The sequence below is a fragment of the Aythya fuligula genome, chromosome 10 (assembly GCF_009819795.1).
Source record: "Aythya fuligula isolate bAytFul2 chromosome 10, bAytFul2.pri, whole genome shotgun sequence".
NCBI lineage: Eukaryota > Metazoa > Chordata > Aves > Anseriformes > Anatidae > Aythya > Aythya fuligula.
In genome coordinates this window covers 21,879,031-21,891,717 of record NC_045568.1, presented here as the reverse complement: position 1 = coordinate 21,891,717, position 12,687 = coordinate 21,879,031, and the positions used below count along the sequence as shown (strand labels likewise).

Sequence of the window (12,687 nt, the reverse complement as noted above, 5' to 3'; positions counted from 1 at the left end):
CGATCCGTCTGATGTGGATTAAATTTCAGCCATCTGGCTCCTTTCCCTTATCTATATCCTTATTCTGTCCAGACTCTAAGCCATGCAGCCTGATGGGGAAAAGAGATCTGGGTGTCCATTAACAAACTGGAGATGCTGTACGTCAAAAGCTACGGCCAGAGGAGGTACTGGACAGTACTTGGGACTTTTGACACCAATTCCTGAGGGTGGGAGTGTGATTACCCCAACCCACCCACACTTACTGTGGGACAGCATGGAAACATGCAGCAGATGAAAAGGCAGGATGGGTCAGCCTGCCCTGCCCTGCCTGCTTCTGGTGATTACTTCTGACACAGTTGTGGAGGGAGTTCCTCTTGTATGCTGTATTACAAGATGTTCAGCTGCATCTCCTTCACCAGCCGTCCCACTGGTTGCTGGGCTCCCAAATGAAATACGGCAGTACTAGGGATAGACCATAAGAGATGGAGAGAGTTCTTTGGACAGGTGATTTTCAGCAATGGATGGATATTGTCACGGGAATGCTTGAAAAACGTGGTGGTTTTACCAGCAGTAAGTGTGTGGCACTTTTCCAGACATGGAGACTGTTCAAAGTGGTATAGATTTCCTACACTAAGAATTAAATGGCATGCCCACGGCTTCTGAATGTAGTCAAACTGAAGAGCAAGAATTACCACGTTGAGAGTAGAGAATGATGGAGCTGCTAGATGCAGGACCCCTGAGCAGCTGGTATGTGCTCCCCCAACACGAGGAGGTTTTTCTAGTGTGTTAGTCCTGTCAGTATCCTTTGCTGTTGGTCTCAGTTTTACAATGATCCTTTAGAGCCAGGTAACAGGGTAACATATTGTGTATTTCCAGGAAAAGTGAACATTTTGAAAAGGAGTTCAAGTTCTGGCAGGGAACGGTTCCTCTGTATAGGTACAGTTAAGCATTTCTGAGACCTCTGAGTTACCACTGACAGTGACAGTGCAACCCAATAATGCTCTTATGTAACAGCTGGGGTTTCCAGTACTGAAATATGCATCTTCAGATGTTAATTTTGGATGACAGTTATAAAATAAACACCTCTGTTTAATCTTTTTCTAACTTTCCCTTCGAGTTCTATGTAGAGAACTTTACTGACCCTTCTCATAACCCTTCCTGGCCCACTGCCCTCCAAGTCATTTGATGACTTTAAAAATAGGCTAAAATATTTTTTCTTAATAAGGCAAGAATGCTGGCCGAAGTCACCTCTGCTTTTCTGCACAAATATGCAGCCATGCATGAGAATGAGGTGTACTTCTCCAGTGCATACCGTGAAGAGTAATTTTGTATGAACGCTGTGTGCCACTACCTCCAGCCAGGTATATGCCAGGCTGTGCCCTGGGATCCTGGTCCCTTGACTTATTATAGCTGGAGCATGACGTGGGATCCTTTTGGCCATCATGACAGAGTTTCCTTCCCATTGAAACTAGGGTCTATCTGCAACACGGCGCTGTATAAGCGTTTGAGAATAAAGAGGGGAATATCTTTTTCTCCTTTAGATCAAAGGATCTTCAACTCAAGGATCTCCAGAAGTCCAGAGCTTAAAAACCGTCTCAGATCACATAAATCACAATTCAGCTCAGTTTCCTTCAGTATGATATGATTCATACACATGAAATATTTCTGTTGTCGATGATACAGAATGGTTTTTTTAACCCTCTTAAGTCTATTTAATGTGTATAAAAGAAGTAGGAAGACGTTCCTGTTGGCCTTTATTCTGTACAATTTCAGATTTCTTAGGCGTCACTATTTTTTTGTTCAAACCTGCTTGGTGTTTTCTCTTTAAATACTGCGTTACTGCTTCAGGGGATTGTTGTGTGAAGGTTGCTGCTATGAGCACGCTCCCGAGGGGCTGGCGGTGAGGTGCGAGCTCCGTGTGGGGTGTTACCGGGACAGCGGGGTGTCGGAACCTGGGTGTCACCGGGAGGGCTGGGTGTTGGAACAGGGCTGTCACCGGGACGGTGGGGTGTCGGGACAGGAGCATGCCGTAGTTCTGAGCTGTAGCCATAGAAGGACACGAGCGAAATCTCAGGCAGAAGGCAATTACAAAAAGGCTTGGAAATAAAATCCTAAAACGTTGAAATCTGAGAATGCCGCGGCAGGAGGTTGCCCGAGATTGGCTTATTTCTGACAGCCCGAGCCCGTCGCTGTATCTGTGGGTTCTGTTTTCCCCTCCTCCTTTCCCAAACGGCCCGGTGGATGCCCGAGCCCATCCCGAGCCCCGGCGCCGTGTCGGAGCGGCCCGGGCGGGTCCCTGCTGCCGGTCCCGAGCCCCGGGAGCCGCGCTGCCGCTGCGCCCCGGCAGGGCCCGCTGAGCGCCCCGGGCGTGCGGCGGCCCCCGGGGGCTGCCCCCGAGGCGCCCTCGTCGAGGCGCTGCACGGCCGCGCCCGGCCCCCACCGCGCGGCTCCGAGGGGGGCGAGGGGGGCGGTGCGCGTCGCGCTCCCCGCGGGGCTGCTCCCCGGGGCTCTGCCGCAGCCGGGCCCCTTCCCGCGGCCTCGGCGCGCCGGGGGCCGGACCGCGGGGCGGGCGGCGGGGCCGGGCCGGGCCGGGCCGGGCCGGGCGGGGAGCGCGTGCCCGCGGCGGGGGGCGGGGCCGGGGGCGGGGCCGCGGGGGGCGCGGCGCGGTGCGGGCGCAGCCCCGCGCCCCGGGGCGCTCGGCGCGGACCATGGTGCAGCGCTTCAGCCTCCGCAGGCAGCTCTCCAAGGTGGGGCGCGGCGCGGCGCGGCCGGCGGCGGGGGCGGCGCCGCCTTTGTTCGCCCGCCGGCGGCGCGGGGCGCGCTGCCCGTGCTGCCGCCGCCCGCTGCGACCCCACCTCTGGCCGCGGCTCCCTTCCCGGGGGGATCCCGGCACCGCGGGGCGGGCGCGCGAGAGGGGGGTGGTGCCGCGCCGGGGGCGGCCCGCACCTGCGGCACCGGGGCACCGCCACCGGCCGCGGAGCGGGGCGCAGCCGGGCCCCCCCCCCCCCCCGCCCGCCCCCGGGCCCTGGGCTGCCGGCGCAGCGCTGCGGAACAAAGGGCCGGCCGGGAGCGCGGTCCGCGGCGCGGTGGCGGGGGGCTCGCCCTGCCCAGGCTGCCCCGGGGAAGGGAGCGCTGAACGCCCGCGGTCCCGGGATCCGCCCCGGGCGGGCGGCGTGGAAAGCACTCGCACAAAGAAATCAGCCCGAGGACAAAACGAGGCTGCGTGTGCGCTCCAGGTGAGAGCGCTGCTCCTGCAGAGCCGCCCCGCGGCCCTGTCCGTGCGCCAGCCGCTGGCGAGGAGCTGGCCGTGGCTCTGCAGGCAGGAATTGGGGTGTCGGTGGGACGCGTCAATAACGCGCCGAGTTCCTATGTTACCTTCAAGCCCTTTTTGTTCCCATAGTGTATTTCAAATGCGTTTATCAACAATTTAAAGTGCTGTTATCAGCATTTAAAATAGGTCAAAATTCACATCCTGCAGACTGCCTTGGGAAAGGCTGTGGTTTTGCACTGAGTTGGTACCTTACTCATTTCTGTTTGTTTGAGCATCTCCTCATCTTAAAAGAAACAACAGGAACCTTTCAAGGGAGCGTGGAAAAGGGAAACTTGCATCTTCTAGCAGTTTACCTTCTTCTGTACAAAGAGCTGTGCCTACAAGCAGGAGTCTGTGCAGGCACTACAGAGTTTCACCAAGACTTGCGAGGGGATGATCGGGTTAGTGTTGCCTGCTGATGGTATGGGGCAGCTCAAATACTTTTGAACGAACTCTTTTGGATAACTCGTTTTTAATTCTGGTTTACCTGAGGCAAGCGGTGTGATTTGGGAAGATGTTCACACTGACTTTTACTGTAGGAGAACTGCTTCTGATTTGATTTTCTAGCTCAGTCTTCTCAATTGTGCCTTGCACTGGTTTAACCCTGGTTGTGTCAAGCCTGCTCGGATTTTTTTTTTTTTTTTCTGGAATAGGGGCTTGTTTGATAGTTCATTTCATGTTGGTTGCTCTAGGTCTTGGTACTTAAATAGCAAAATTAAAAAAATCAGTTGTATCAATAAATAATCAAAACAGATTGTGTTTTACCTGGATTTGGATGTAGGATGAGAACTCCATCCGCTTGTCTCGCTGTAGGGTGGGATAGGGAAAGTCACTTTGTGCTTGACGCTTTGGGGAAAGAGAAGAAAATGGCATTATAAAGCATTCTGTCGTCTCTTGTATGGAAACAATACAAAAGACATAGAATTTTGCTAATCTGTTCATCAGCCAAAACGCAATGACTGCCAGTCTACATAAAATAAAGTAATGCTTTATTAGTATTTATGATGCAAAAGTCTTGATTCCTTGGTTGCTAGTTAACACTTAAGATTTGGCACATGTCTGCAAAAGGCCTAGAGCACCTGCAACCAGGATGTATTCACTTCTTGGATAAAATAGGAGGTTATTAAATAGTGCATGTATGTAACACAGCTCAAGGTCAAAATCCCAGTGTCTAGCTGTATTTAATGGTAGATGTTTCAAATGCAATGTGACTAAGCTGAAAAATGCTGTCACCAGCGCATGTAAAACTTCAGCAAAGAAAGCGTGGGACTTAATGCAGGAAGGAAAAATCAGGTTTCATGATGCAAGGTTTAGCCTCAAATAGCTGGTTTCACTTTCCAACATGACTATTTGCACTGCGTGGCTTTGATCAAATCCTTTAAGCTCCCTGAGTCTCTGTCTTCTTTCTACGAGTGGGGTTAATGCCTTTCTCTTATTTACATAATGGATGTCAACTTCTGAAATACCGTTCTGGGGAGAGCTGCATAAGCACTTAACCTTATACTAACTTATGAAATGTTTGCATTTGAGAACCTAAACGTGTCAGCAATTTCAGAAAGTTTTACAGAGACCTATCTTACAGTGTTACTACTTATTTCACATATGCCAAGTCAGCATTTAGTATTTGTGTGTGATTGCATGGTTTCTGTGTTAGTTTGCCAGCTTAAACATCTGTAACTGTTAAAAGTTGGAGTCATAAATTACTGCACCTTTATTGTTAAGATGTAGGACAAAATACTTGATGGCTTTCAGTTTGGTACAACAAATACCTTCCCAAGTCCAAACTCAGCTTGTTCACTTAGTTTCCTCTGCTTCCCCCTACCCTCAATATCAGAAGTGTCTCGCAAGTGCTTTGGTTCCTGCCACTCTCCATCTTAGACTGTTTAGAAATCCTTGGAGGGCCTGCAATTACCCAGTACCTCAAGAAGTTCTGCTGCTTTGTTATAGTTTAGCTGGGGAATTCCCTCACTCCTGGAGTAGTGGTACAAAATTGTATCCAACTTCTACTCGGCTTGATTTTGTCCAGATGTTTTAGCTGCATTTATGAAAGTAAAAAATTGAAACAAACCTTCCTTGAATACAGTTCAATTTTCTAAGTTAAAAAGCATACCCTTTCTTTTAAAGGCCTGCTTTCTCAGAAAAGATTTAGGTAAGCCAAATAGTGCTTTCATATATGGCTGAAGTTTTGACTAGAAAAGGCCAGGTCCAAGTTAATGGAAGAAATAGGCCATGGAAGAAAAAAAAAAAAAAAGTGTTTCTTGTGAACTGCAATGATACTTAATTCATGTGACCAGCCTGTTAAATGTTGTTAAAAAGCTGTAGACTGGACTGTTTAGCTCTTAAGTACTAAACTGGTTTATAAGCCTCTGAACTGTGTGCTAATGTGCATTGAGTTTATTCGTGAGGGAGGAACTTCAGTGGACTGTGCCTAACCAGGGTTGGAGTGCTCACTCCAAGGTGAGGGTGTATGAATTTGCTGCTGTGTTGACAGTGTAGTCTGCACACCTTGTCATTCACATAGGGGAAGTATCTTCCAACAGGGCTTTGTTGGCTTTCTGCGAGTCCCTCTTCTGCATCAAATTTGGTCTTGAGAGAATATAACCAAAGACTTGATGTCATACCCCAAATGGATTGCTCTTCTTCCAGCTCTGATCGTTAACCAGTATTGGTGGATCATTTCCCTTATTCCCTCTTATTTTTATGGGTTTATTCAATGGGAATCTTTTCCACATGTAGAAATGATATGGTAAAGATGAATGTATTACAGAGTAAATTTTTTAGCAACCTAAATTTCCTGTAAAAGGACATGGGCTAATACAGAATATTAAAACAAATAGCCCCTTAATACTCTGTCCCTTATGCTGTCACCTAAAGACGTTCTCATGCAGACTTATGAAGCTTAGGATCCAAGAATTATTTGTCACAGAAAAATGTCTTCGCTAAGTTCTGTGGATTTCCAGAGCATAACACTTGAACTGTGTGTGCCTCTATCCTCCGTCCTTGTGTGTCTGCTTCTGACTGGAAAAGGGGAAGTCCTTAAAGAAGCTTGTAATGTAGAAATAAATCACTTGGTCATTTTGTGAGTCAGTGAAACAGCTACCCAGGAAGGTAACAGCAGAGTTACCTCGTACTCCTGAGCTGAGGAGCCAGTTGTTTGCAGCTGCTCCCCATCTTCGGTGTGCTGGATGAAGAAACACACCTATTGTTAAGATCTACTATCAAAGGTTCTCAGCTCTGAATAATATTTTCCTATCTGAAGTAAGCTCATTTTTATAGCAGCGTGCTTTATTGGTAAGACCTCACCAAACATAAAGAAATAGCGGTCTGTGTTAACCAGTTTTATCAGAGCAGAGCTCTCCTGATATTAAATATTCAAAGCAGAAATTACATTTATCAAAGCTATGGTGCTGATTCCACTTCCATAGCTAAAAAGGTCAAGAGATAGATACTTCTGTTTGGCCCACTGATTTTTACAACATAAAAGCATCAAAAATTCCCTCTGTGTTCAGACTGTGTGTTTCTGATAAAAAATATATAAAATAACAGGTCTCACGGAGTTCTCAGAGAAAGTGATAATTGAGCTGATACTAGCACAGTCTAGCATGGCAAGAGTCAGAAGTAAACGGAGAATTTGGAAATCTGATGCTTTTCAACATTATTCTCATGTTCAGTAGAACAACAGCAAGGTCTACTGTACAGAAGGCTCCTCGAAATAAAACCAAGAGGCAGTGGGATGTAGATAGGTCTGCAAGCATTGCTATAGCCGTGCAGGTGTTGAGAGAGTTCTGCCAATAAGAAACAGCCGCAAACTTTTCTGGGTGAGATGGGGCCCTTCAGAAGAGAATGAACTTCCAGTGCATCATCTTGTTCCTAGAAATGTGTGGAGAGATGTTGCAGACTTATTTCTATCACCTTACAAAGGAAAATGAGCTTCCGACCCTCTGTTTAAAGAAGCAGAAGTAACAGGCTTTGTGAGGAGTTTGTCCTGTCTCAGTGCGACAGCTTCATGGGTGCTGTTACAGTGCAAAAGTAAAAGAGATTTGAAGCATCTTCCCAGACCACAATGTTGTTAGTTAATGGGGAATGTAGGCCTATATCTATGGGGATGTTAGAGGTAGGAATAGAGATTTTTGTTCATGAAAAAACATTACAAATAATCCAAACAATTGCCCATATACATGCCAGCTAGGGGTCTGGTAAATTACATGCGATGGCTCGTTGCCAAATAGACTTACAATGTTAAAGGATGTAAACAGTCTACAGATGGAACACAGCTTACATAAATGAATACTTTCTTTTAATAACAAAATTCCACTGCTCATGGCAGTTTGCTTTGCAATATCATCATACTTTCTAATATGTGCTTACATGGGGCTGGATAACAATAACAATCGGAATTTCCTACCAGCAGTGATCAAAGGAAGCATTAAAAGCGTTGGCATCTTTACTCTGAATAAGTTACCGTTAGGGGTCCTTTGTAGGACTTGAAGCTCATGCAGTATTTGTTCATCTCCTCACAGTTTCCCATGTTAAGTCAGCCAGTATTTCTTCACAGGCAGAGAACAGTTTGCTCTCACTTTGTAAATCTTTCTATTTTGTATGTGGCAGTCACTGATAAAAACACATATGTAAACTAGTCCTTTTCAGAAAAGCTTTTCTCACTGGAAGAAGGCCTTAGAAGTTCAGGGAAAACAAAATAATAGGAGCAAGGGAAATTGAGTGAGCTTTTCAGTATTTATGTGACATACATTTCAGGATTCCCTGTCTTGACAGGGGATGTGACGATGGCCTCCAAAGTGATTCTTACCAAAGATGAACTGTACATGCTGGTGAGTAGAGATTTGCTGGTGAGATGAGGATTTGGGTGTTTCAGTGGTGGGGTGCACCTGTTCAATACATCAAGTTTGTTCAGGTGTCCCAAAGCCAATCCTCTGAGATGGCCACGTTTAGTGCAGGTGAGCTGATTGTTGCAGTTCTGTTTGCACCAGGCCATCACATCATCGTATCGCACATCCACAAGTGGCGCTGGAGCACCTGAATCAACTAATAAGAGTGTGAGTATCTTTTCACACCACTAATTTCATATTTTGGGCTACATGTAAGATAAATTGACAGGTGATAAGGCTCCTCCTTGAGGTATCCATCCACTAAACTGACTTTTATCTTTTGAGCTGTAATTCAAAATAAACACGGCTTTTGCTTCATGAAGAGACGGATGAGAAAGCAGGTCTCTGGAGCTCTTGGTTTATAGAAGAGCCGACCGTGGGTCCGTTTCCCATCCCTACTCACATCCTACTTTCCTCACCATGCAGTGTGCTGGGCACTCCCCAATGCTGGATCTGATCCTGCAGGAGCGGCCAGGGCTATGGGGAGCCGTTGGGCACCAGCAGAAGCCTGCTCGAGAGCATACACTGACACTTGCAGTCATAAAAAGGTCAGCAGCCAAGCGTTCCCAGGAAAATGGTCAAAAGCTTTCATAGCTCAGAATAAATAATACGTCAGAGTTTCTGTTCTGTTTGACAAACTGAAGGGAGTCCAGCGTGCCAAAGTAACTCTTCCTCAAGCTGTCAAAATGCTGTTTGTAGTAAGAAGCTGGGGCTGTTTCTTTCTTCCAAATATCTGCTGAACTGTGCATTACATGGTTTACAACTGTCTGAGAATGCAGCGTTGCTTCTGAGCTGCTGGGTCTCAGGAAATCTGTTGGAGCATCTGTCTGACTCAGAGGTTGGCTGAAAAATGAAATTCTTCTTCACAACAGTTTCCTTGTCCCTTCTCAGACTCCTTACTAAATAAAACATACATGGGAAAAACAAACAGATGGTGCAGTGGGCAGGCGGTGCGCCACGGGCTGAAGTGCAGAGCTAACCCAAGCGGGGCTGCCACTGGGGCGGTTCTGTCAGGCAGCTGTACCTCTGGGGCGGGGGGCTGCTCGTTTGTTCCGTTTTGGTTTTTAAATTTCAGTTACGAGAATATGAACAGGTGATAGAACAGGCTGTTTTCCTGACTACTGGGTTGTAGATGTCAGTCATCCCATCAGCCTTCTTTGAGGTGTCTTACCTGTTATTTTGGTGTAAAAGTACATAACCTCTACCACGTTTTTAGCTCTTAATTAAAGAGAAGACAAGCTAGTTCCATGAAAATCGTGCATTAGCAGAACCTTGCAAGTGAAGTTTCTTGATTGCTTTTGTGTATTATTTTTTAAATGTGGTTTCATATCGTTTGTGTCTTAGAAAATACTTTGTATTTCAATACCTGATTTAGATGTTTCAGTAAGTAAAACATTAATCCCAGTACCATATTCTTGCAACTTTACTTTTGTTCTTGGATTGATTCTTTCCCTGCATTTTTAAACAAGTCTTCCAGGCTCTAAAACCAGTCTCCCTGCAAAATTCATGATGAGAAAATTGGGGTGATTCCTACTAAATAACTTGGTTCGTATTGATGTAAAGTAATTTTTAAATCAATGGAAGTTTTTGTTGGTATGCAATAAATAAGGTTGTGTATACAATTTAGTATGCTTTCTTCAAATGTGGTGAGATATCTTGTCTTTTGAACACAGAAATTAATTAGTTTGAAAATGTAGTCTAAGTTCCAGGACGCTTTGAACAACATTGACATGAAAAAAAACCTAGAGAAGCAAGCGTTTTTTTTGTTTTGTTTTGTTTTAGCTTAAGATGCAATTTGGATGCCACTGAGATCAACTGTTATTTGAATCAGGAATTCGGCTTAGAAAAAAATCCCATCTGCACATTAATAATTAATTCCCACAGCATATTAACTTCATTTTCTCCATTTCTCCATCTATGCTGGTGTGACAATCATGCTGCAGGCCGCGGCACCACCTGCGGGGCCTCGGTCGCGCACGGGTGCACGCCGGCAGCAGGCTGAGCCGCTGAGCTGCCATCCTGCTCGCATCGGCGCCCTGCCTGAGGGAGGGCTGCAATCGAGTTGGTGTCCAGGGCACCGACACGCTTCTGTTACGAGTTGCGACTTATGAAAAATACTACAGTCCCTCAAGCAAGGTGGAGAAAAAAATACAGCATGTGCTGGTGGGCATCTACCTTACCCCAGCCCACTTCTCCTCGTCCCAGTTTGCTTTGTCCCTGGATTTCTTTCCCAGGGAACCAAGGAGCTCCTGGCTAGTACTGAAGACACCTTGCTCCCAGAGGTGCTGCTGGCACGAGCACTGCCTTCTCCGGGCTCAGCCCCTGCCGCAGACGCTGCGTGGGCTCAGCGTGAGGCCATGGCCTGCACCGGGGAGGGAAGGGCCTCCTGCTTTTCCTGCAGCACTGGCAGCTGTAGCCAGACCTTGCTCTAGCTGCCTTGCAGGTGTCAAAGTGCGGCTGCAAATGAGCGTGGTCTTGCCCCTGTGCCAAGCGTGCAGAGAAAAAGTAGGAGCGCCATGCTTGCTGTCCTGTGCAGGAAGGGAAACTGGAGGAGGGAGGGCAAAAGAAATGGTTTGGTAAAGAAGCCAGAAGAGGCCTGGCAGAAATACAATGTGGGTAGACGTTATGTAGTCACATGTGGTATCTGCCAACAGAAATTAAGCTGTTAAAATCTCCAGAGCAGACTGGAACTGCCATAGGGATGTTGGAGTAGGTCAGTGGACACACATTTCCCATCTTCTGGAAATCAGATGTGGTTGAAGCTACAAACTGTGAAACTGCAGCTCATGGGTTCTGTGCCTCTATGATCTTGAACAAATGGCTTTAATTTGCTGTTCCTCAGTTCTGTTATCTGGAAGACCAACCAAACCCACATGCAGATTCCCCTACCGCTGCATCTCCTTCCGAACAGTACCCAGCTAAGAAGCTCCATGTGGGCTGCAGCTTGTTTTTGTACACTCGTGGAACTGCAAGCTAACATGAGTATGGCTCAGACACAATCTGAGCAAGACTTGGTATTCGTCTAAATGTTATGAATATACTGCTGCCTCTTCCATTTCCAAGAGCAAAAAAAATCGTCACTCTTGACATTACGTGTTGGACTGCTTTTTCACAGTGGTACCTTGACTGTTAAACACGCGTTCTCTGGTGGTCTTCGTGCCGCCTTTGCCATGTAACTTCTGAAGCAGTCCTCTTTGAAGAGAACGTATATGCTAAGTGACTTTTGAATGGCTAACTGGCAAATCCACCGCAGCATTGCTGTTAGTGGTAATGCAGTCGATTGAAACAGCCCAGAGCTTTGAAAGAGAAAAGGTCTTGCATGGGTCACATGTGATCCCTATCTGCAGCGTGGAGTACAGTGACATTCAGATACAGGACTTTTTCTTTTCTTCCTTTTAGCCTATAAATAGAGGATTTTTTTTTAGCAGGGGAAAATGAGACCAGGGCACCCACCTATACACTGATAGCTACGCTTGCTATTACAGTTTCCAGAAAATTCCTTGTAGCATTAATGTGTCTTACTGCTAGGTAAGGTTGGTGGTTTTCTTCCTGCCCTGTGTTATGTCTCACCTTCTGTTTCTCTTTCCCTGTCCCTCTCTGCTGAAAGTTAATTGTAGGTGGACACATCCTGTTTAAAAAGAAAACAAGAAATGTAGTTGGAACAGGAGGAATAATAATAATTTAAATCATGCTGATTTTTAACATAACCAAATGCATGCTTAAGGCCATTCTTTTAATGTATCTTGACACTGAGAATAGCAAAACATGAACTTCAGGATGCACCCCCTCTGTATGTTGTTATCCTAACTCTTGGATTGTTGGAAGCAATGTGGAACCATGGAGATCTGAGCTAATCTACAGTAATTTGAAAGTAATTAATTGTTTATTTATGCTCGAGTATGCTTATTTAGCACTTGTATTGAAATTCTCTGAGCTCTTCTTCCCACAAAAGAGAAAGTAGGATATTAAGTACTCTAGCCTGTAACAAGGAAAAAGAGTTGATAAATGGACTTCCAAATGCATGCTTTGTCTAGCCCTTTGGTCCATACCAAGGAAAGTCATGATGTGGTAGTATCTGGGCAATTTAGACTAAAGATAGATAATTCAGGACTGTATTACTGTGCTTAATATTCATAAAATTCAATATATACTTCACTGATGTTTACACATGCAAAAAAAAAAAAAAAATCTCCTCTTTGAAATTCTGCAGTATTAGAGTAGCCAAACCAAGAGCACAAACAGTGGCTCCCCAAAAATTTTTAACAAAAGTTTTTTGGGTATCCCAAACATTGAACCTAAGATAATAGACGTACAGATCATCTCATTTCCTCACTGAACGTGGAACTTGGTATTGCTGCTTCAAAGTGTAGAAAAGGGACCTTACTCCAGGTGGCACTGGAGAGTCTTTAGTTAAACTTTGAAATTTATTCTTTCAGAATCCTTTTGTCTGGCAAAATAATTATACCTTGAGTAAGAAAAATTACAGTTCAAAGGGTGAAATTGTTGTGGATT

General features: G+C 45.9%; 1 protein-coding gene across 6 annotated transcripts in view; it reads left to right on the top strand.

Annotated features, from left to right (window-relative positions):
- Window positions 1-12,687, top strand: part of TMCC1 (transmembrane and coiled-coil domain family 1) — a 131,195-nt gene that overhangs the window by 71,743 nt on the left and 46,765 nt on the right. The window contains exon 1 of one of the 6 annotated variants that reach the window (XM_032194021.1): window positions 2,681-2,726. The exons of the other annotated variants lie outside the window; for them this stretch is intronic. Coding sequence (XP_032049912.1) covers window positions 2,688-2,726 — 39 coding nt within the window. The 5' untranslated portion in view covers window positions 2,681-2,687. Of the gene's footprint in view, window positions 1-2,680; window positions 2,727-12,687 lie in introns of those variants that run through there. 6 annotated transcript variants of the gene reach the window in all.